General features: G+C 39.9%; 2 protein-coding genes across 5 annotated transcripts; both read left to right on the forward strand.

The window, feature by feature from the left end:
- The first annotated feature begins 1,017 nt into the window (after nt 1–1,017).
- On the forward strand, nt 1,018–5,270 carry LOC110891296 (protein SCAR2-like). Of its 4 annotated transcripts, XR_004873279.1 has the most exons (11): nt 1,018–1,067; nt 1,152–1,218; nt 1,446–1,587; nt 2,083–2,184; nt 2,414–2,477; nt 2,679–2,776; nt 3,587–3,833; nt 3,935–4,132; nt 4,222–4,238; nt 4,574–4,668; nt 4,888–5,270. XR_004873279.1 is itself a non-coding variant. In XM_035980335.1 (6 exons), exons 4-6 carry the CDS (start codon nt 3,836–3,838, stop codon nt 5,050–5,052), a joined length of 546 nt encoding a protein of 181 aa, XP_035836228.1. In that variant the 5' UTR covers nt 2,028–2,184; nt 2,414–2,477; nt 2,679–2,776; nt 3,587–3,835; the 3' UTR covers nt 5,053–5,270. The 4 variants fall into 4 exon arrangements, 2 of the variants coding, with proteins under 2 accessions (XP_035836229.1, XP_035836228.1); XR_002565215.2 differs by lacking the exon at nt 4,222–4,238; XM_035980335.1 differs by lacking the exons at nt 1,018–1,067; nt 1,152–1,218; nt 1,446–1,587; nt 4,222–4,238 and having other exon boundaries at nt 2,028–2,184; nt 3,587–4,132; nt 4,585–4,668.
- A 7,921-nt stretch (nt 5,271–13,191) lies between these two features.
- On the forward strand, nt 13,192–16,059 carry LOC110888911 (protein NYNRIN-like). Its single transcript, XM_022136407.1, has one exon. The coding sequence runs from the start codon at nt 13,192–13,194 to the stop codon at nt 16,057–16,059; it is 2,868 nt and encodes a 955-aa protein (XP_021992099.1).
- The last annotated feature ends 6,970 nt before the right edge of the window (nt 16,060–23,029 follow it).

The following is a 23,029-nucleotide window of genomic DNA, read 5'->3' on the forward strand; positions in this document are numbered from 1 at the left end:
CCGTGAAAACGAATCTTTATTGCCACTCAAAAATCCATCCTTAGCAAGAAACTATGGGGCATCCCATACAAAATGAAAGGATACAACAACCAAAAAAAAAAAAAAAACAAAACAAACAGTACAAGACCCAGATCAAAGATCTAAACATCTACTTTGCTGAATTGTTTCCGGTTATCTCATAGCTCAAACAACCTTTGGGACGTCAAGTGCCAAGATTGTTTCAATACGAAAAAGTCATGTTTTGTTTACCATTGAATTTCAAATAAGTTAGGATAAGTATGGTTTATTTATTTTAATGTGTCGTACTCCTAATTGGGTTAGGATTGGAGTTATTATAAATAGTCTGCTAGGGGCAGGGCTATTGTTTATGTTTTTTTTTCGGTTTATTCATATTATGAAAGTGTCAATAAAAAATTGAAGGAAATTAGGTGAAAAGGAAAAGTGCTCTTTGATGTTCGGTAAAATGGTAAACGATATTGGGGTGTCGCGCATGGGTTAGCTGAGGTTATGCCCGTTCTCATGCATTTTAATCTTAAACACAATGCTCATGCAGATGCAAATGTGAAGAACACTTTTAAATACATGATCAACAATCGCTTCTCGAGTGGGAATTACTCGCGTGATGAAGAGAGGAAGAGTGATGACCTTTTGTATTGGTGTCATGGAGCACCTGGAGTAGCCCTCATATTAGTCAAAGCTGCTGAGGTACTAAAAGGTGTCATCTTTGAGAGGATTATCCATCTTTTTTATCGTAAGTTTCCATAAAGCTACCTGAAACACTACTTGAAACTGATACAAAAATAATCAGGTTGTGTTTCGTTGCCTTTTTAACACTTTTAATTATACGCTGCTGGGCTACTAAGTGCATATATAATAAAGAAGTTATTTTTTGGAAGGTATAAAGTTCTTTTATACGTTGATGAATAAATAGAATGAGATGGTAATTTTTTGCGTTTAATATATTATCAGAGTGTCTTGACATCTTAACTTGGTTATTTAGTTTCCTTGAGAATGGGTCAAACAAGTAAAATCTGGAAATTATGCTGAAAATAAAATGGGTTAAAAAGGTTCAAACGTCAAAAGCCTCCTAGCGTGTTCAAACGTAGACATTATTGATGACACTAACACTTCTTTGGTCTATTGGATTCTAGGCAATCAACGGATGGAGAAGTTGCGATCATGATACTCATGGCTATTCTTTCTTAAATGCTAGCTGAGGTATATCTTTCTCTTTGCTTTAATTATATGTCTTTTTTATTATATTCTTTGTAACATTTTGAACTTTTGATACGGAAAATGGGCCAAAGACTGCTGAGTGTATGTACACGATCAAGTAAAATTAAATTAAAACTGTAGGTTTAATGGTTCAAAGTGTCTTAAAGTTTAAAGTTGACACTAATAATTCATAAGAAAACATTGAAAGTTTTGGTGATGATGATTCTCAGGGAATACCAACAACAATGAATTGGCTTCTATTGAGGGAAAAGATTATAGTGAAACAACTGTTAAATGTTTTGAAAACAGCATGGCGTTTTCATCACTTCCATTGGCTATTAAGTGGTGGAGAAATGCTGCTAAACAGAACCGGTATGTTCAATTTCAACTAATTAATCGTACCCGTTTATACTTTTAATAATTTCTTATTTAATACAATAAAGATGAAACATATATTGAATTCGCTGTTGAACGGGTTGGCTTACGTGGTATGGTATTCATTTATCAAAGATAAAAGAAGGCATACATTGATTTATGTGGTGTACATGCGTCCTTTTTTCTTTCCTGAGCTCATTTTGAAGTCTATTGGTGGCAATTTTGCTTAAAACCTAACCATTGGGAGAAAAATAGATATAGTTAATATGCATATACGATCAATTGAGATCGAAATTGAAGTGTTTGGAGATAAAATTGACCTTGCGAGAGGAAACGGAGGAGGCGGTCATGGTGGAGGAGATGATGCCTTTGGTTTGTACCGGAGAGAGTGTATTGTTGGTACAATATTATTTTATATGATCATGATGTGAAATTTCCTTAAATTAATTTTTTAATGGTGAGTCGTTTGCAAATATAATTATGGTGGTGCAGTATAATACTCTAATTCATAGCCGAGAGCACCGGTCTATGGTTGTACAACTGATAAAACCGAAGAAATACTGCTCGATAGGAATGAAATTGCACAAGAACATGGTAAGGAGAATTTTGGGACTATATGAATTTAAAAAATAATAATCGTATATTTTCTTTTATAACTTTTTGTAAATTCTTTACTTGCAAGGTAAGTTCATATGGGCTTTTCATACCCGATACGCAAGATTATAATATATGTTTCATTTTTAGATTTTTAGATGATTGTTAATAATATTTTTCGCTCTTTTCATTCCATGTTACTTTTTTAAACTTGATTCTTCTTTTGTAGGTTTCATTTCGCTACAGTTCAAGCCCCACCAGACTGCTGTTGGAGCTGCATGTCTTGCTGCAAGGTCCTTAAATTTGGATTTTGTTTCATGTCAAAATAAAGGGCAAGAGTTCTACAAACCACCATTTGTGCTCAGGGGTATTTATATCATTCTTGCCTAAGGATGGCGGAGTTGGGCGAGTTGGGTAACGGGTCAGGTTAATACCCTAAACATTTTTTTGGTTACTTTTTGTTCTTTTAAATATTAAAATATTGTTTGATTCAGGGAGCAAAAGTTGTAGGTGGTAAGAGGAATAACCTAGGGTTTAATTTTTATGAGCCTACAGTTATAAGTGATGTCAAGAATGAGATGCTCATATAAAGGTAATCTCAAAACTTTTTATGGTAGTTTTTATGGTATTTGGGTGGCTATAATATTTTGTTGTAGGTAATTTGATACTATTTTTAGACTCAAGAGGTGGTAAAAGAGATAGATTGGGTTTGGGCGAAAATAGTAATTTTTATGTACGGTTCAAAATGTGTCAGGTCAGGTGCTAATCATGACCCGTTCTTTAGAAAGATGGGTTGACTTAGATAACTTTTGTTTAGTAAATATGTTGATTTGGGTCTATTCAAATTATACAATAGATCAACATGGATCACTTTTACTTAGAATGGGCCCAAATGGGCCAGCACCACCCACTGCCACCACCTACTTGTCTAAGGCTCTAAGCCGCCACAACTTCCATCACAGTTACCTGCACCCTTGCTGACCTGCTGTCACCTCTACCTATCGATCACCACTAGCCGCCATACAAAAACATATAAAGTGGGATAAACCACTTTTATACCTTTTCTAAAACCTATTATTATACCTTTTTTTCTAAAACGAGCTCATTTTATTCGTAATTCTTTTGGTCCAAACCAAAGCGGTACTTTTTAACACAATCATTTAATTTTTTATATTTTTTTATAATGCTAGCTTTAAGTAGTTTATCTGGTAAATTGGAAATGTGCACATTTCGACTAATCAAAACCGAACCAAACTCTCTCCAAAAACTAAGTTAACTGAAACCGAACGGATTGGAATCCAAAAAATCCAAACTTTTCGGTTTAGTTTTAGTTTTACACAAAAACCGACCCGTAAATGATACTTTCCAACTGTTGTATTCACATCTTTCTATTTAAATTCAGGGTTGGACTCTTACAGTAGCCGGGATTACTATAGCTCTTTGCGCTGCACCATTCACTGCCTTCTTGAATTCAATCGCAATTGTTGTTTGGCCTACTTATGTAGCAGTCGCTATCTCAGAGACTGTTTGGAAGGTTTGTTTATCTATTTCCTTGAAGCTATTGATTCATTTCCTTAACTTCGTTTTGTAGGTGGTAACATATTCTATTCAAACTGATTTTAACCCATTTGGGTAAATTCGTTGATAAGGTATGCTGTTTATTGATCTCTCTTTGATTGGTCAGAGGATGCTTTTCAGTAATCAAAAGATCTTATTAATTGATATTTGCTTAAAATGTATTGTTTTGCAGGTGGTAACATATTATATTCAAACTGATAGTGTGGAATCTCAAAATGTTTCGACTTCTGGACCAGATATGAATAGGTTATCAAGCACATCTTCACTTCCTTCAGGTGATGATGATCTGCGAAACGGTATACAGTCAATGAAAGTTCAACGAGCTCATACTCCGCCCATTGATGCAGTTGCTCCTTATGACAAAGTCAAGGTAATTCAATGTTGTCGTACTACTTTAGTTCTTCATGTTTTTCATTTTATATCTTGATTTTAAAAAAGCGCATCTTTGTACATATGCAGATTTTGTGCATCAGGAGGTTGTACAAATAGCTTATAGAGGTTATATATATCAAATCATATGTATATTAGCGGATATTATATATATCCGCAAGTTTATATATAATACCCGCTAATAATGTAGAGGTTATTTTTATATTTAAATTTTGGGCACATGATGATAGAAAGTTAGAAACATATGAGAATTATAAGAATAGCTATACAAGAATATTGCGCCTTGCGTACATGATGCCTTCGCCTTGCCCCTCGGCTTAAAGAACCATATTGCCTCAGTGCACCTCTTGATTTTTAAAACCACATTTAGAATACGTATTCATGTTTATTTGATACGCGGAAAACTGGGTCTGGGTTGAAGGTGTGATGCAGTTGAGGAAGGTCCCAGAACGAGCAACGCCTCTCTTCCCAAAGGAAGAGGAAAGACACACTTTTCTTGAACAGATCCGGGCCAAGGTACAAATTTAAGTTGCTTCATGTTGTTTTCTATTTTACATAATTTTTACATTTTATTAGGAAAAAATAGATATTTGTTTTGACCCATATCGTAGTTACCTGGAAAAATATATATTTGTTTTTGGACTAAAATGTTTCGTATCGATACACCCTGGTCTATTTTGACCCGTATCAAAATTATTATAAATAATTGACTGAATAACACTTGTGTTTGGGCAGTCCTCCAACTTGAAGCCAACTATCAAAAGCAGGCCCATTGTTATTCGGGGCCCCATGACGAACTTGAGGGTAGCTGCCATTTTAGAAAAAGCAAATGTAATTCGTCAGGTATTTGGTGGAAGTGATGATGATGAAGATGACAATGATAGTTGGAGCGACTCATGAGAACATATAATTGATGCTATATCACCATATCTTGTGTAAATGTTTGTCCTTTTCATCTTGTATACCTGTTTGTCCTTTTCATGGATGTTACTTGGGCTGTATCATTAGGTGCAAATATGTAATTTATCATTTACTTTTTCGGGTTTAGATTATGTTATGTATATAGGTGTTTTAATGAATGATACATGTTATAATTTAAACCATTATAATAATTTAACCTTGGCCATTTGCTTAACAGGCCCTAACATTTATTTGATTGTTATTCACAACTTGATAAACACATGCAATGCGGCTGCCACAAACGCTGCATGGCATGGATGTTGCGCAGCGCAGCCATGTCTCTGGGTGTTATATTACGTATAAATAAAGTGTAGGAATAAATGTAAAGTTTCAAAATATACCAGTTTATGGAAAAAAATTTGTGGCCAAATTATAATATAAAAAAGCTTAGTGATTCAATTAAGAAAAGTTAACGCTATACTATTAACAAAGTGGGCTTTTAAATAACCATATCATGTAATATAATGTAATCTTATTAAGAAGCAAAGCAAATTGTATGCTTTAGTTTAGTATTAGTGCCAATGTTATTTGATCATGCATGTGGTCATTGGAGTCTTTGAAGTTTGTTTTCCTTATTGTATGATTTTTTAACTTCTTTGCTTCAAATGATGAGGGGAAATATGTTGTTGAATTAAACAATTTGTGCAATCCAAAAATTTATGGACAATTGGCCCCTTCGGCTATTCATCCACCATGGCGTGTCTTTTTTGATGTATGAGTTTCGAAAACATTTTTATACAGAGATCTCATTATGAATTCAAAGGGAATTAGCTTTACATGTAAACTTTGAATACATATGGAGGCAAAGTTGGGATACTTATGAAACCGAACTAAAAATTTGTGGTGGAGAAGGGAGAGGATACTTTAGAGGTTCAAAGTGTTATTTATGTACTTTTGTTTATTGTAAATTAATTTTTCCTAACCCGGGATGTTCCCGGGTGATAGCCTAGTAAAACAATAAATACGCATGGGATGAAATGTCTGCGCTATAATTACCTAGGAACCATAAGCGCATTTAATGCGAGTCGCCCAGAAAAAGCGCCTAGGCGCCAAAAGCGCTCGCTTTTGACAACTCTGATTATTCGTAACTAAAAGTTCTTATTTAATATTGTATGAAACGAAAATAGTTGATGTATTCAACACTCAAATGGCTTAAACATTTCGTACGCTTTCATTTAAAAGAGCTTGTTGGAAAATTGAATGATTTTCGATTATCTTTTGGATTATTTTTATTATGGATTTTCTTTTGGATCATCTTTTAATATGTAATCATTGCATTTTTGGATTAACTTTTGAATTGATGTTGTAATTTATGAAATTATAGAGTGAGCTAGTCAACCCGGTTGAACCGCTCGGTATAACCTGGTTCAACCGGTTGGACCATTTTTTAGCCTAATCCGGTTTGATTTAAAAACCGGTTTCTAAAACATTGGTTTTCTGTGACTTTGGAAATCAGTTGCATACTCATGCATCAATGCATATACATTTGTATGTTATTATTTAAATTTTTTGTTGGTGATTTTAATGTCTATGGCATAAAATACGGATACGGTCATACGGATACAATCTGAATATGACATGCAAACAATAAGGTTTTGGGCGGGCCAATGCAACCTGTTTAAAAATGGGATGTGTTTGCATTGACAACCTATATAATAAGGCTGGAGGGTGCGGGAGGGGTTTTATCAACGCCACGTCATACAGGGGCTTTAAGGCCTCTCCCTTTAACTTGCAGAGTGTGGGATAAAGCCCCCTTTACACTATAGCGCCCCCTTTAACCTAGCTCAGCCGCCTTTTCTTCCCCTTATAGCGCCCCTTTCTCTCGTTAACATCTTGGCGAAATCACCATGGCACCCCCCCCCCCCCCCTAAAGATGGTGGTATGGGTGATGGAGCCCCACTAGCGCTATAGAAGGTGAGGTGACAGGGGTGACGCCTCCACACCCTCCAGACTAAGTGGATTGAGCTGTGATCCCATTTAATTAAGTTTGTTTGCCATTAAAAAAAAGTTTGTGTTCATTAATATTATTTATTTCAACATAAATCTTATAATTGTTAATTTATTTGGGTTAATATTATTTAATAAATCTTATGCCTTGAATGTCAAGAAACGCGAATCAAAATCGTAATCCAAAAATTCAAAAGCAATAACTCTTTCTAAATTCAAATAATTGGTAGAGCATATATTTGTCCTTGTTTTATACAAAAACAATGCTTGATTGCTTGTGAATTCAGTTTATTAATATAAACTAGGTTATAACCCCGTGTATTACACGGGGTTAAATAAATAAATTTTATATACTAAATAATAAAATAATATATCTTTAAAACCTCATTTATTGTACGCATTGAATAAATATAATTTTATATATTAAATAATAAAAAGTTATATCTATAAGAACCATATTGTACGGGTTGAATAAATGTAGTTTTATATACCAAATAAAAAAGTTTTATCTTTAAAACCACGTGTATTACACGGGTTGAATAAATGTAATATTGTTTACCAAATAATAAAATAATACATGTAATTTTATATACCAAACAATAAAAAAATCACATCTTTAAAAATATGCGCATTACACGGTTTGAATAAATGTAATTTTCTGTACTAAATAATAAAAAAATATATATCCTTAAAAACCTCCGTGTATTGTACGAATTGAATAAATCTAATTTTATATATCAAATATTAAAAAGTTATATCTTAAAAAACCTCATGTGTCACTGGTCGAGTAAATGTAATTTTGTATAGTGAAAATAAAAATATTTAATATATTAATACAAAGTTTGGTTTTCGTGATAATAATAAATTATTCTGTTGTTGCAAATTTGTTAACGAAGTCTAAATAAATTTAACCCTTTATTTAAAACTCCGTAAATGTATAAATGATAAATAATATTAGTTAATTTTATTTTAAGTTTCGTAAAATTTATTTGATACCAAACTAAACAAAACGTTCAAATATAATTAATTCAAGTAAATAATATTATAAATGAGAAGGAGATTAAACTTAATAATAATTATCCATCAGATATTAAACTAATAATATTTAGTAGGAGGGTTATTTATAATATAAGATATTAATTTAAAAAATATTTAGTAGGAGGTTATCTATTATTAATTAGAAGAAAATTAAATTAAAATAATAATTATCTATAAGAGATGGCCTAATATGATGACAAGTGTCTCTAAAGTGGTTTCTTTTATTATTTAGTAAGATTATAATATAAATTTTTATTATCAATAATTTTAATCAATTAAATGAAAGAATGACAAGTGTGTCCCAAAACATGTTTCTTTTATTATAGTAGATAGATTAACAATTTAGATTTGAGGATAATATTTTATTAAAGTATGATAAAATTTAATATTAATTTATTTTTTATTTAGTTAATATAAGATAAATATAGATTTGAGTAAAACTTCAATGAATGACACGTGTTCAAAATTTGATTTCTTTTATTATAGTAGATAGATAGATATGTTAACATATTAAGTACTCAAAATATGTTTTTAATGCCACCTTTTTTATTAATGGCATATTGTATTTTTTTTATTTAAACCATTCAATCACATTAAATATTTTTTTACTTTAACTAATATACTTTTGAACTTATTATTTAGAGACTTGAATAAAAGCTTTGATATAGAGTTTAGTAACGAAAAAAATAAAAACTAAAGCTATATAAAACAGATTTTATCCAACGTTATAACGTTTATTTGGAAACAATATCTTTTTCATTTGATAATTTATCCCTGAAGATATTTTAGTTTTTCTATCCTACACCTTCATATTATTAATTATCTTTTTATTTTCTTATATATTCTAATACAAATTTTTATTATCAATAATTTTAATCAATTAAATAAGAGAATGACAAGTGTCCCAAAACAGGTTTCTTTTATTACAGTAGATAGATAAGGAATGTCTTCATTATCAAAATTACAAGGAATGTCTTCGTCCCTTCGTTTTCAATTTGCAGCTTCTTCCAAATTTCAAATTCCATTCCATTCCAGTGGATATAAATTGTAACAATTTTCATTTCAAAGTAGGTTATAACAGTGTCACTTTTTTTTTTTTTTTTGCTAAATCATGAGATTGCAATACACTCCTAGTTACCTATTAAACATGTTACCTATTAACCCATTTACACCTATCTATTGGACTAATCTTGTCATGGTCTAATAGTCAAATGAGTTAACTAGTAAGTTTTATTTATAGAGTTGTATTTTAGATAAAAATGAGGTTTTAGGACCCGCACGTTGCTATGAAGAAGAAGAGAGGATTCGACAAAAGTAGGCAACATTGGATCCAGTCTCATTTGGCATGAGAAAGAAAACGGAAAAAACAAGTACTTGTGTTTTCTTGTCGGTCGAAGAAGGTTGTTGAAGCGGGAGTGTAACACCCCAACCCGTATAGGGTTGGCGTGTCATAATATCAGAGGTATTTAGAGACATAAGACATACTTTCATTAAGTTTTAAAGTCGGAAATACATGACATAAGTTAGATCAACCTCAAGGTCAAACACAAATTATTTAGAGTTTCAAAGCTAACATATAACATTATTAGATTAATCCTAAAGCATGACTAAGCATCTTCAGATAACACCCTAGAGTTTTATTCCACTCTTTCCATCCCGTCCAAAGTAACTTGTGAACCTGTGTGGGGAAAAAGGTTTACGGAATGAAAATGCTTAGTATGAAATAATAGGCTCGAAATAACAACGATAACAGTAATAACAATGGAAACTTTAACAAAACCATCAACATACACAATTAACAGAAACATAGTCAGTAATAAGATATGATACAAAGTAACTCAAAACAACAGATCGTGTCTGACGAGGTGTGACCCACATCGGTCAACCCGACCCGGTTACAACCTTTTATATTTATATAAATACAAACGTTTATTCTAGAACCTTCCATATCTACATGGAAGGTGCACAACTAAATCTCCAACTTTTCGGGAAGATCGTGTAAATCTCTAATTTATCGGAATACATCCTGGGATAAAGGAAACCCTAATGGAAAACCTATATATAGAGACAAACGTATAAGGTATGATTATCTTGTTCTCATACATCTTCTTCTCCAGAAACTTTTCTTATAATCCAATACTTATTCTCACGCCGGAGGGTGGTTACAGGAATAACCCCATTCCTGTAACGAGTCCTAACGGTGTTTCTGTTTTGCAGCCAAGCGTTCGAGTCACTAATCATTGAAGCCGTAGGTGCTGTTTAGGTCAGTGTTTCTTCATTGGCGCCATCCGTGGGACCTATTTAGCGACAAGAACTTCATGGCAAGTGACCAGAACATGGCTGGTCAGACGTTGGCAAATAATAATTTGGCGCTAGGGGCGGGAACTAATACCGTTCCACAGTCTTCCCCGGCCGTCACGAGGTCGTTAGATCCAGAGTTCGAGGCGGAAGGGCCACCTCCAGGTTTTGACAATATCACCACCGTCTCTTCCCAGACTGTGGTTACAAGCCCTTTCCTCTATATGCCCTCACAAACACCACCAAGGAGGTTGGAAGGGACTGGCGGTAACACATTCGCCCCGGGAACAACTGTTTTTTCACAGGCTTCACGCCTCTACTCCACTCCTGTTATCACCTCGGCGAGCCCCAGTATCTTAGTATCAGAAACCAGTACGCCTCAATACTACCAGCCGTTGGTTTCTAACCCAATGCCGCCGCTATACTCAGCCGCGCTTACGGCGGCATTATCTACACCACCTCATCAGCCGGTTATCATGCCAACGGGGGTAATGAATGCCCCTGTCACACCAGGAAATCAGATGTATTTCCCGGGGTATTGCTATGCGCCCCCATTCGGGTATTTACCCTCATACGGGGGAACAGCGTATCCGTTTCAGGGAACAGCGCAAGGAAGCTCTCAATCGCCTTACGCGGCTTACATGCCGCCATGGTGGAATTTTCCAACTCCACAACCAATGTATACCCAAGCGCCAACTGAACCTGTGCACGACAGAGAAAACGCGGTCAGACCCCGGGTGACCCCTTTGGAAAACTCCAGTCTGGTGGCAGGACCTGCCCCGGGTGCGAACGTTCCACCTGCACAACCCGTGAATGTGGAAGAAGACGAATTAACCAAACCATACAAGCCGGTAGACGCGACGTTCCGATCCAAATTCACTCGTAGGATCGCCGAAGCTCCTATCAAGGAAAAACCTAAAATGCCCCAAACGGTCGGCAAGTACGATGGCCTCACCGACCCGGATGACCATCTCAATTTATTCAAGAGCGTGGGTGAAGTGGCCTGCTGGCCCATGCCCCTATGGTGTAAAATGTTCGTACAAACCCTAGTGGGAGCGGCACGAGTATGGTGGGACAGCCTGCCCACAGGTGAGATAGACAGTTTTGAAGATTTGGAATCAAAGTTTATCCTACAGTTTAGTCAGCAGCGCCGACACACGAAAGATAGGAACGAACTCCTTCATATTCGACGTCGAGACAATGAGACGGTAGAAAACTTTATCATCAGGTTCAACAAAGAAAGCCTGGCGATACCAGGCGTCACCAACGATCTGGCATGCGGAGCATTCCTCCAAGGGGTTAATGATGACGAGCTACTGAGAACACTGCATGGAAGGGATGGGGTACCCCCAACCATAGATGAAATATTGCGAATAGCCAAGGTATATGTTATACAGGAAAAGGCGGTAGCGGCCAGCCACGCAGCCAACAGAAAGAAAGAAGCCCTAAAAAGTCAGGAGGAAAAAGATCACCGAGGGTCTAAAAGCAAACATAGGGGAGACCGATATCAGAGAAACGACAAGGACTCGCGATACGACAGACACCGAAGCTCCTATTCAAAGAACGAGACGTCAAAACCTCGATCTGAATATCCCAACTTAAGCAAGACCCTGGCTGAAATTCTTGCCTCAGAAAACCTCAGGCTTAATCCACCAAAGCCGCTGAAAGATAATCCGAACAAAGACACGAGTAAATACTGTGAGTACCACAAGGGAAGCGGGCACGATACCAACGACTGCTTTCAGCTTAAGAAACAGATCGAATATTTCGTGAAGTCGGGTAAATTGGCACACCTAGTGCGAGATATCAAGCAAGGCCCGCCTGTGGTCAAGGAGGAGAGCGACAAGGCGGTAGGCAAAAGGCCGCGCGAATTGAACATGGTTCGTGCTGACATAGGAAGGGGGCGAAGCGGAGTTTCTCCACACTCGAGCCTTGGATGTTGGCAACAATGACTATAGAACCACGAATGGAGGATTTGCACCTCACCACAGACGCCCTGATCATCTCCGCGGCAGTAGGAGACTACCGCATGAGGCGAATCCTAGTCGACACCGGAAGCTCAGAAGATATCATCTATGAACATTGCTTTAACAGAATGCAATCAGAAGATAGGAAGCTGCTCGAATCAGTACACGCCCCTATCAAAGGTTTCACAGGGGAAAAGGTCGATCCTATTGGTCAAATCACTTTCCCGGTAACTTTCAGGCAAACACCCAAAGAAAGAACCATACTACTAACTTTCTTTGTGGTCCGCGCTGAGTCATACCACAATGTGATTATCGGAAGACTCACCCTGGGAAAGTTAGACGCCATAGTCTCCACGGCAAGAGGTTTTATGAAGTTCCCAACACCGCAAGGTATCGCTACCGTATTTCGCGATAAAATCGGAGAAGTATTGAATACTAAACGATGTCGCCAAGGGCCCACCGGGGCCACAGGACCAGAAAGGTGGGTATTGAGCACGCGCCACCCGGACCAAATGGTCACAATTGGGGACACTCTGTCCCCAGAAGTTAAGAGCGATTTGAAGCAATTGCTAAAAAGAAACGCGGACATTTTCGCTTTCGAGCACTCCGATATGACGGGAGTCCCCCGTGACAAAGCGGAACACAAGCTCGCCACACTACCAGGCGTTAAGCCAGTCGCTCAGGGTAAGCGCAGCATGGCCCCGAACCGCCGGGCAGCGGTCGTTAAAGAAGTACGCAAGTTAGTGGAAGCTGAATTCTCAGGGAAACACAGTACCATACTTGGGTGTCTAACCCGGTCATGGTGAAAAAACCGGACGGCACATGGCGAATGTGCATCGATTTCAAAGACCTGAACAAGGCGTGCCCGAAAGACGCGTACCCGTTGCCCGAGATTGATTTAAAAGTCGATTCCCTGGTACCCTATCGATTCAAGTGTTTCCTAGACGCGTATAAAGGGTACCACCAAATTAAGATGTCCAAGGAAGATGAAGAGAAAACTGCGTTTCATACCGACGTTGGCATCTTCTGTTATACCAAGATGCCTTTCGGACTACGAAACGCAGGAGCTACCTATCAGAGGCTCATGGACAAGGTGTTCGAAACACAGATCGGGCGAAATTTGGAAGTCTATGTAGACGACCTTGTAGTTAAAAGCAGCGAAGAAAAACAGATGTTGGCAGATATAGAGGAAACTTTCCAGCGGCTCAGAGAATACAACATAAAATTAAATCCAAAAAAATGTTCGTTTGGGGTGGAAGAGGGGAAGTTCCTGGGGGTAGTCGTCACCCGAGACGGTTTTAAAGCTAACCCAGAAAAAATAGCCGCCATATCGCGAATGCCTTCTCCCCGAACGCTGAAAGAAGCTCAAGCCCTAAATGGACGACTGGTAGCAATCAACAGGTTCTTAGCGAGGCACGCCGAAAAGTCATTGCCATTCATAAAAACATTAAAAGATTGCCTCAACAAGAAGAATTTCAAATGGACCAGCGGAGCGGAACAGGCTCTGCAGGAAATGAAGCGTTTTATAGAAAGGTTACCTACGCTGACCGCGCCCAGACCCAATGAAGTACTAAAGATGTATTTAGCGGCAGCTCACACGGCGGTGAGCGCCGTGCTCATGGTCGAACGAGAGGGGAAACAAACACCAATATACTACATAAGCCGGGTGCTAGCGGGGCCTGAAACGCGCTATCCTACACTGGAAAAGCTAGTCTTAGCATTAGTACACGCCACGAGGCGATTAAGAAGGTACTTTCAGCCACACCGTGTACAAATCTTAACCAACTACCCGCTACAGCAGGTTCTGCACAAGCCAGAGGTTTCGGGCAGGTTGGCTAAATGGGCCATCGAGCTGGGGGCTCTAGATATTGAGTATCAGAAGCGAACGGCGGTTAAAGGGCAGGTGATTGCTGATTTCTTAGCCGAGATACCGGAAGGAGAAGTCGTTACGGACCCAGTCATTCAAGATACACCAGAGTCCAGCACTACAAGGCAGACTTGGAAGCTATACACTGACGGATCATCTAGTGGAAAGGGGTCCGGTGCAGGCCTAATGCTGATAAGTCCAGATCAAATCAGGCTAATGTACGCCCTACGTTTTGAATTTGAATGTTCTAATAATGAAGCGGAATATGAGGCATTATTAGCAGGGTTACGAATGGCAAAATCCATGGGGGCGGCCAGAGTAGACGCATATGTCGACTCGCTGCTGGTTAACAATCAGGTAAACGAAACGTATGAAGCTAAAGACGAGGCAATGGCGAAATACCTGGCGAAAACCAAAGAACTCATGGATTCCTTCGACAAGGTCACGCTCAACCATGTACACAGAGGGAAGAATCAAATAGCAGACGCCCTAAGCAAACTCGCCACCTCAGGCATGGAAAAGGAAGTCAAAGTCGAAACGTTACAGACACCCTCAATCGAACCACGAAGTGTCTCCGCTGTCACAATAGAAGAACCTTGCTGGTATACTCCTATCCTACGCATTCTCGTAGCAGGTGAACTACCTCCCGCCAAGGGCGAGGCACAAAAGGTACAAACGAAAGCGCTACAATATGAAGTCAACGATGGTGTCCTCTACCGAAAATCTTACTTGGGTCCGTTGCTCCGATGCGTTTCCCCAGTAGAGGCAAAGTACCTCCTCAGCGAGATTCACGCGGGTATATGCGACATACACGCCGGACCTAGAGCAGTGGTTGCCAAAATCCATAGTGCGGGATATTACTGGCCCGGGATGCACGAAGACGCTGTAACGGAGCTGCGAAAATGCCGCAGTTGCCAGAAGTTTGCTCCTCAGACGATACGGCCCAAAAACAGCCTGGTACCGGTGACAGCAGCGTGGCCTTTCCAGAAATGGGCCGTGGATATCGTAGGACCTTTCCCGCCGGCCCCCGGAAAGCTGAAATACCTAATTGTGGCGGTTGATTACTTCACCAAATGGGTAGAAGCAAAACCTTTGGCCAAGATAACGGCGGAAAATGCCAAAAAATTCCTCTGGGAGCACATCGTATGCAGGTTCGGGTTACCGCTCTACCTGGTAAGTGACAATGGGACACAGTTCACGGACAGAATTTTCCAGGAATGGTGCACCGATCTCCACATCCAGCAGATTTTCACGTCGGTAGCACACCCACAGGGTAACGGACAGGTGGAGCGGACGAACAGGAGTTTGCTGGAGGGCATCAAAAAGCGACTGGGGCACGAGGGAAGCTCGTGGGTGGAAGAATTGCCACATGTCCTTTGGGCACATAGAACAATGCCCAAAACTAGCAACAACGAAACCCCATTCAGCCTCACCTACGGAATGGAGGCAATGATACCCGCTGAAGCAGGGTTACCATCATTACGCCGTCTCAGCATAGGCAATGACAACGACCAATCGCTGAGAGAGGGTTTAGATCTGTTGGAAGAAAGGCGTGAGGCGGCCGCCATCAGCGAGGCACGATACAAGAAAGCGTTGGAAAAATATTACAACAAACGGGTAGCTAAGCTAAGTTTCCAGGCAGGTGATTACGTCATGCGTGACAACGAAGCAAGTCGAATGGAACCTTCAGGAAAACTGGGTCCAAACTGGGAAGGCCCCTATGTCATTCAAAAAGATCTTGGTAAAGGGGCCTATCGCCTATCCCGACTAGATGGCACGCCTGTACCGCGCAGTTGGAACATCGCCCAGTTGAGGAAATGCTACCTGTAAAACCTTGCTCCTAACAGCAAGAGTTAACTATCTTCTCAAATTCACATTTGTAACCCGTGTTGGGATTTTTCTGCTTTTCTTTTATTGCTTCATGCAAGTTTAATAAAGATTTAAGTTTATTTGTTACAAAAGTACCATCGCACGATGAACGCATCAAACAATAAAAACACAAACAAAACCCTTAAACACGAAATACTTTTCATTCATATAAGTCATAGGGTTAACAATAACAAGCGCTTACGGCGGGTATCTTGGTAATAGATACATACACCGCCCCAAAACAGATAGGCATCATCACATGTACATGACCTATCTCAAAAAAAAAAAAAAAAAAAAAAAAAAAACCAAGTACTTGTCCCTATCCCTAAAAACAAAACATAGGGGAACCAAAATATAAGACAGGTTCAAAACACCTACTGAGGAAGGCTGGGCGCCATCACCACTGCAGGGGTATGCACCACCACCTCATCATCCACAACTGGTCAGATGAACCATCAACCATCGGGGCCATCGTACCTGAGCCATCCACCTGCTGCCTCCTCGTCCGACCACCAGAATGGCGCTGGTACGTTAGACGGTATCGCTGTTCAGGGTCCACCGGAATTAGACCAGACAGCACATCAGCTGATAGCTGCGGCACTCCGGGATCCACTGGTTGAGGATCCTCAATAACAATGCTCTGACAGGCTTGGTTGGCACGAACCGGAGCAGCATTGGGAATGGGTCTTCTCCCCCTAAGCATCAATTTTGTCACCGGGTGTTGCAGCATTAGCAGGCCATCGGCAGCGTCAAGAACCCGGAAGATCTCGGAGAGTCTTTGTCTATATCGTTTTCTTTCCATCATAAACACACAACCAAAAAAGGAAACGAAAGGTGAATTTATAGCAGTAGTTAAAAAGTTTTGGCAGTGGTGACGTCGGATGTATTAATGAAAAACAATCATCACAAGTCACAGAGCCATATTTTACAAGTCGGCGGTGTCAGAAATCATGACATCTGCATTAATTTAGCTGTCAAATCAAAACAGAAATGGGCACTAAACCCAATTCAAACAGTGTCATTAACAAGGCAATAAGAGTACATAACAAGCAACAAAAAGAAAAACGGAGTAGTCATTCTTCTTCAGATTCATCCACGGGGTCCAGCATCAGACGTAGCGATTCTATTCCATCCTCATTGACTTTATCCATTAAATCGCCATAGCAAGGCAGCGGCTCGGTATACGCCGCCTCAAGGGCGCTCGCCATATCAGTCTGCAACTTACCCTTGACAGCTTGAAAATCCGGCGGCACTCTCTCCAACTGCTGACAATCCATGTAGCCCTTATATACACCATCATGATGCCCGGATTGGTAAGCAGCTGCGGAGAGACGGTCAATCAGGCTAGTAAAGTGGGACGATTCACGCAGATACTCAAACGCTCCCACAAGCCCATTAGTTATCAACCAATTCCTGTCTCCCCGCATAGCCGCTAGCTGGCTGGTCAAATCATCGACTTCTGCATTGGATTGTGCCAGAGCGTTTTCCACCTCTTTTAACTTAGAGGACGACGATACAGCAAGTTTGTTGTTTTGAGTGACAAGTGAGTCACAATGATCCTGCAACTCCTTGACTTTTCCTTCACGCTCCCCCAGCTCTCATTGCATCAGCCGGAGCTTGGTATGGGAAGCTTCTACTTCAGTTGTCAAACTTTGGTACCGCTCCTGAACCTGAGACACAAAATCAGTGTCAACACGAAATTTTTCCAATTGGGCTGATAACTCGAGTCTCACCTTCTGAGCCTCCGCTATAGCCTTACGTTCCAACTCCTCCTGTACATTCTTAGCCTGAGCCAAAACCCGATCTTTTTCCGCCATATCGCGGGCCCATAAGATCCGTTCCTCAGCAAGATGGTTAGTCACCCTCCGCAAATCTTCCTCAGCCTTGTTTTTCTCCGACAAGAATCTTGCCTCCCTTAACCCCACAGTTTGAAGTTGACTTTCTAGGCGATGCTTGTCGTCCCTCAATTCTTGAATAGTCGCTCGGGCCTGATGAAGTTGGGTGTTATCATGCATCCACCTGCGACGGATCTCTACCAACCTTCGTGGTAGGTTCACAGAGTCAGATATTGAGGAATTCATCAAATCTTCATTGTTTAAACCCTCAACGTACGCCGCTTCGGCAGGAGGATACGCCCGCTCGACCCAGTGTTGAACCACAGGGGGGAAGATCAGCCTTGACGATTCAGCGATTTTCCATTGAGGATGGTAGCGTCTATCTTGAGCATGGGGATCCCAACGAACAGTTGGTATAAATAGGTCGTCAATCAGACGGACACCGTCGTCAGCAATACCGCTGCTTGATCCCCGAGTTTCGCCACCACCCACGCTGGTCACCTCCTGCGCTGCCGACACGGTAGCGGCATCTTTATCCACATCAGCAAAAATGCCCCTGGGCGAGTCATTTACAGGTGTATCAAGACCGCCTGTCCGAAGTGAAGATAGCGGATCAACAGTTACAGCCACTGATAATGTAGGAATAGGGAGGGGCATGACACAGCTCACAGCAGCAGTAGCAGAGGCCAAGGACTTCGGGTCCGTAGACATACTAACACTGGTACCAGGGCACGACAACGCCACGGTCGGCACAAGGGTTGGTATCACAACTCCAGATGACACTCCCACAGAGGTACCTGCACCATAAACGTAGTAGGATGTTAGTAACATGAACGCTAGTATGCTATAATGGTAGTTAGCAATAGATACCTGGTGAGAAAGCACAAGCAGCCTGTACCGCTTCAAAGGCGCTTAGAGTAGGCGCGACAAAGGTTTTTCTTTTCTTCGAGGCACGACTTGGACTGGTCAGGTCGGCGACCAAGGGAACATCACGCCCAACACTGGACGTTTCCTCCATTATGGGCACACTCCCATGGATTGCTGCATGTTTCTTCCCGGTAAGCTTTATTCGGGCAGGTTTTTTCTCCGACATCGACACGGCGGTACTCGCCACACTTGACAACGGAGTAATGTACGCCGCGGGGTCCGCCGGTATAGCGGGCAGAAGAAACTGCTCAAGATGCACCTTTAGCACGTCCGGTTCCCCTTCGTCCAACACGCGGTCGGCAGGCTTCAACGCGAGGTGCCGCGGTGGATCAATAAAGTCGAACATACCCCACTCCCCTGCGTGACATATGAGGATAATAATAAAAAACAATAACAAATAATAAACACTGCAAAACTAGCGAGGCATGATGATGTAAACATACCTGCATCGTCTCTTTGAAATGAGGGATAACGCTTAATATCAGGCCACAATAAACTCATGCTGGCCATCACCAACGCACCTTCTGGGATAATTGTGCACTCAAAGGGGCGGCCACATAGCTTCACGTATAGGGCATTTGATGTGTACGAATCCTCAGGAGGAGCATCGTCTCTCACTTTATCCTTTGGCCCTTTCTCTCTCCAGTGCATCTCCCCAGGGATAACAGTGGCATCAAGATAGAAGAATTTTTTCTTCCAATCTTTGTCCCTCGAGCTGGTGGGAATATCCCTTAAGCATGACGCGTCCGTATCCCTCCGATCGAAAGTAAAGAAAGGGGATTTCCACACAAGCACAAAGAAAGCCCTAAAGACAACCAGTTCTGGGATATGGCCCAGCGCTATACAAGCATACTCAAATTGCCGAAGTTTCACTAAGCCAAGGGGATGTATTTGAGAGATGTGGATACGGTAAAAATCGAGAACCGATTTCAAAAATTTGGTGATGGGTAGCCGGAAATTGCAGAATTTGAAAAAATCACTGAACAAAGTGATTTTACCTCCCTTCAAGGGAAAGGCAGTGTCGGCCTTCGACGGCAAAACAGGGTTCCATTCGGCCCTAATGCCGTAATCATGAACAAGGTTATTGAAGGATGTTACGCCCCACTTACAAAACAGTATGTCGGTAGGGGCGGTAGCGGTGGAAGACGATTCATTTGTTTTCAAAGCCATTGAGTAGAAAGAATAACGAAGGAGTAATTTGGGGGAAGGGATTTGAGCTCCTACATAAGGAGTCGTTATTTATACGCAAAGGCAACTTTTCAAATTCAAAAAGATGTACGGACGGACACACGTGTCCACGCGGGGTACAAAACAGCTGTCACCGATATGATGACCCAACTGTCACATCCTGTATTCTCGCCGTCATTTTCCAAAGCCGTTGTAACAATCATCATATGCTAATTTTTTCTTTTTTCTCTTAGTCCGACCTAATGGATTTTTTCCATGAGCTCGGACTGGGGGGACACGACGAGGTGTGACCCACATCGGTCAACCCGACCCGGTTACAACCTTTTATATTTATATAAATACAAACGTTTATTCTAGAACCTTCCATATCTACATGGAAGGTGCACAACTAAATCTCCAACTTTTCGGGAAGATCGTGTAAATCTCTAATTTATCGGAATAAATCCTGGGATAAAGGAAACCCTAATGGAAAACCTATATATAGAGACAAACGTATAAGGTATGATTATCTTGTTCTCATACATCTTCTTCTCCAGAAACTTTTCTTATAATCCAATACTTATTCTCACGCCGGAGGGTGGTTACAGGAATAACCCCATTCCTGTAACGAGTCCTAACGGTGTTTCTGTTTTGCAGCCAAGCGTTCGAGTCACTAATCATTGAAGCCGTAGGTGCTGTTTAGGTCAGTGTTTCTTCAGTGTCATATGGATGTACCCACGAGCCCATATAAACAGTAAACAGTCCGTGACGATACACATACGACCATTCATGTATACCAATTACATGAAATGGTACATGTTGGCATACCTGCAACTATTTCCCGTAACAGGTCAGTAAATAGCTAGAACCAATCCATATGCCTCTTAATAGTCAATGGGCCACACTTGCCCTTAAAAGATGTCGTGAACTAATCTCTCCATCTTGGGGGAGCACGTGTTGTTGATGCCATAACAACACACTCATCGGACACTCCACGAGAAGCTAGAACCCAGGGTAACAGAGTACAAATATCTTAATCCCAAAATTGTATACAATAACTATAGTAATGGAATAACATTACAACATGTAACATATATCAGAGCATGCGATAATGAGTTTAGGAAAGTTTAAATCTACTGCCTGAAACAACGTCGAAGTTAAGACATATTATTGACCAAAGCATAATAGATCCTAGAAGTAATCGTAACATGAAATTCGCATGTCTTGATTAATGGTACCTTGATAATGTAGTCGAGTGTTTATGTATAGGAAGTGTCGCAACGGATCCACCTGACGTGCTTAGATAGTAACAATAAAATTGACACAAAATGCACGTTCTAGGCAAGCGTACCTAACACTATATAATATAGCCTAGGTAAGTACCTAAGTTATCAATCCATGGACACTACAAGTATCAAGTACTAAATCTATTACTTAATATGCAATCTATTAACTAAGAGAATAAATACATAAGATCTAACAGCCTCAACTGCTAAGAATTTGTCACACCCTGATTTTCCGGTAGGCCCGGACCTGGGGTTATGTGTGACGATTGATAACAGATATTCATATATAGCACAATGGAAGTCTTGGGATTATAAAATAATATTACAAAGTATAATCGTCCGAAATGTTCAAAATAAATATACAGACCGAAAGTACTAAAAAGATCCACAGGCAGATCGGAAATAACAAAAATGAATGTTAAGACTACTAGGCTTTGCGTGGAGTCACAAATTCCAATATGCATAAACCGAGCAGCTCCAACCTATTCCGTATTTGCTATTAAACCTATGCTTAGTCTTTTGAAAATACGTCAGTTTTCACTGGTAAATACAATTAGCCGACACATTTTGAAATCTTTTCAAAATCATTTTATACCATTTGGTATATCATTTTCATAAATAACTTGGGACAAAGTAATATCTCCTATTACCATTTTCATAAATACTTGGGACAAAGCAAATTTTACGTTTTTGATTTTTATTTAATATAAATTTGACTCGTCATTTCGCCTACTTAACGTGATCTTCAGATGGTGTTACCACAAGGGATTACCACCTTCATTATTACGATCACGTTGTAAAGTTCGATTCGACGGGTTTAGATAAAGGGGATAAACAACTCATGTTCAGGTTACATAAATATAAGTGTATTTAGGTTAGGTGTAATATTCTAGACAAGAATAAAAAGTGTGTTGTGTTCGGTTAAGCAATTCAACCCATCAATGTGCAACTTGCATTCTTATTCTTCTACAATATTTTATGATTTGTGCATTTTCCGATATCCTGTCACATTGCGTCGGAGAATTCTGCTAGTTAACAACTATTAACAATATATCTTATATTTATATCTTGAAGTTCTATCTATATTACTAAAGATTAAGTTATAAGTAGTTTTCAAATCATAACAAATATAACCAAGAATGTCTTAATTACTATTTCACTACCCATCTAAACTAAAACCATTTCATATCCATCCGGGCATTAACATCACATGAATGCTGAACTCTTCTTTATGCTGCTTCTGAGTGAAACTTTTACATCCAAACTGATCACAAACCCTTTTATTGCCATCATCAGCGTACACTTGCACCAATGGCTTCTTGCATTTTTGCCAAATAACAAGCATCTTACTGGGTCGTACTTGTGGGTTATAACTTTTGGTTACAATTTCATACAATGAACATACTAACGGCTTGTGAGTCACTTAATTCCGCATTATTGATGAATAAATCAAAAGCATCTCAATACTCACGCATCATGCATGACGCCATTGAGTCGACAACTAAATTCAACAATTACCCTATCCTGTTTTGTACCTAAGGATTCAACCAATCCGATAAGTGTGTCCTTTTTATCATGAGACTAGAACCCTCAATCATTAGAAGATGAAGATTTTTACTACATTGATAATGCTAGGCTACAGCCGTTCGGTACCACCTACGATTATGTTCCTGGTTGAAACCATTGTTACTGGTCAATCCCAAAGATTGAAATCTA

The sequence above is a fragment of the Helianthus annuus genome, chromosome 11 (genome assembly GCF_002127325.2).
Source record: "Helianthus annuus cultivar XRQ/B chromosome 11, HanXRQr2.0-SUNRISE, whole genome shotgun sequence".
Taxonomy (NCBI): Eukaryota; Viridiplantae; Streptophyta; class Magnoliopsida; order Asterales; family Asteraceae; genus Helianthus; species Helianthus annuus.